At 41.7% G+C, this 1,483-nt stretch overlaps 1 protein-coding gene across 1 annotated transcript in view; it reads right to left on the reverse strand.

Annotated features, from left to right (window-relative positions):
• Positions 1 to 1,483, reverse strand: part of LOC106011443 — a 3,327-nt gene that overhangs the window by 920 nt on the left and 924 nt on the right. The window contains exon 3 of the mRNA XM_013081145.1: positions 1,360 to 1,458. Coding sequence (XP_012936599.1) covers positions 1,360 to 1,458 — 99 coding nt within the window. The remainder of the gene's footprint in view (positions 1 to 1,359; positions 1,459 to 1,483) is intronic.

The raw sequence follows: 1,483 nt of genomic DNA on the forward strand, positions 1-1,483 counted from the left end.
AATAATAATAATAATAATAATAATAATAATAATAATAATAATAATAATAATAATAATAATAATTTTTTTAAAAATAAGTATAATAACAAGTCAACCCAAGAAATGCAATTTGAAAACAATTCGACTTGCAAATAAAAATACAGTGAAGGACTGCAAAAGATGGTGTTTGGGCGTCTAACGGGCTACCAAGCTATATTTTTAAGATAAAGTAAGATAAGACTTAATTAATGTCCTCTGGCGGAAATAACATAACAGAAAGCTCTTAGCACTCTTTGATACTCATATTATATAGATTTATTATCTCTGTGAACCGCCCCAATCACTGTGCGTAGCTAAGTAAGCATTGACCCGTACTGACCAATCTGTATACAGTTGGTGCACATAGTACCATGCTGACGCAAACACCATATACAAGACAACGGGTGGTGGCGGGCGCCCTTTTTTTTTGGGGGGGGGGGGGTTAAAGGTCATATGAACGCCCAGGGCACACCAAACATTTTCAGTTGGTTGGAAATTTTGAATTTTGCGCGGGTGGCGGCCGAAACCTACTCTTGTCGATTTGGGACTAAGGGATCTTTAACGTGCGCAACTTGTACGCGGGACCTTTGAAATTTGTCGCTCTTGTCCGAGAAGGCCAGGTGTAGATCTTCCATACAAGAAGATCAGGGGTATGGCTGAAAGACAGCAGTAAGAGGGAGCCAAGGAGTTGCAGAAGAAAGGCTGCAGAAAGAGTCAGGAGCCCAGAGACGGGGGCAAAGGAGGTGAGGCAGAAAGTGAAGACGAAAGCAGACAACATAACATTGTTAGAGAGCAGGAAAAAAAGGTGAAAGGAGACAATTTTAGAGAAGAACATTTTACGGTCGCTACCGGGATTCGAACCCGGGACTTTTGATTCAGAGGCAAACACCTTAACCTCTTGTCCACAAAAGCCCCCTGGGGGCGCTCTGATGTGGTTTACTTCCTCTCTTCTATAAAAATAAACATATCGTCCTTATCTATCCTCCCCTTTTTCTGCTTTTGTTTTAGTTTTCTGTTGTGTTTGCTTTTTTTGTTTTCGGTTGGTTTTAATTTTGCTTTTTTTTTGTTTTGTTTTGTTTTTGTTTTGCACGTTTCTCGATCGAAACACATCTAGCCATCAATACATATTTGACCAGTTTGAGTTGCAAATGCCGTATTTACCGTTCTTACCCCTCCTCCACTTTTCCATTGTATGTTACTCTTTAGTAACACCTCTAGCCTCTAGCACTTATATGGCCTATTTGTGTTGCAAACGCCGCAAAATTCCTGTTAAAAAGAACAAATAAACGCCGCTATGACGCACAATATTATAACGACGTTGTGACACAGTGGGGTACTCACGGTCGCTGTGGCGCCTCCTCTGTCGACACTCAAAGACCAGGGCGTACGTGCGATAGTCTGTGTCCAGGACGGTGTACTGTCTCTGCTCATCCGGGTCAGCTGGGAGAGGATTTGTGAGGGTGGG

Source organism: Aplysia californica, unplaced genomic scaffold (assembly GCF_000002075.1).
Source record: "Aplysia californica isolate F4 #8 unplaced genomic scaffold, AplCal3.0 scaffold00118, whole genome shotgun sequence".
NCBI classification, from domain to species: Eukaryota; Metazoa; Mollusca; class Gastropoda; order Aplysiida; family Aplysiidae; genus Aplysia; species Aplysia californica.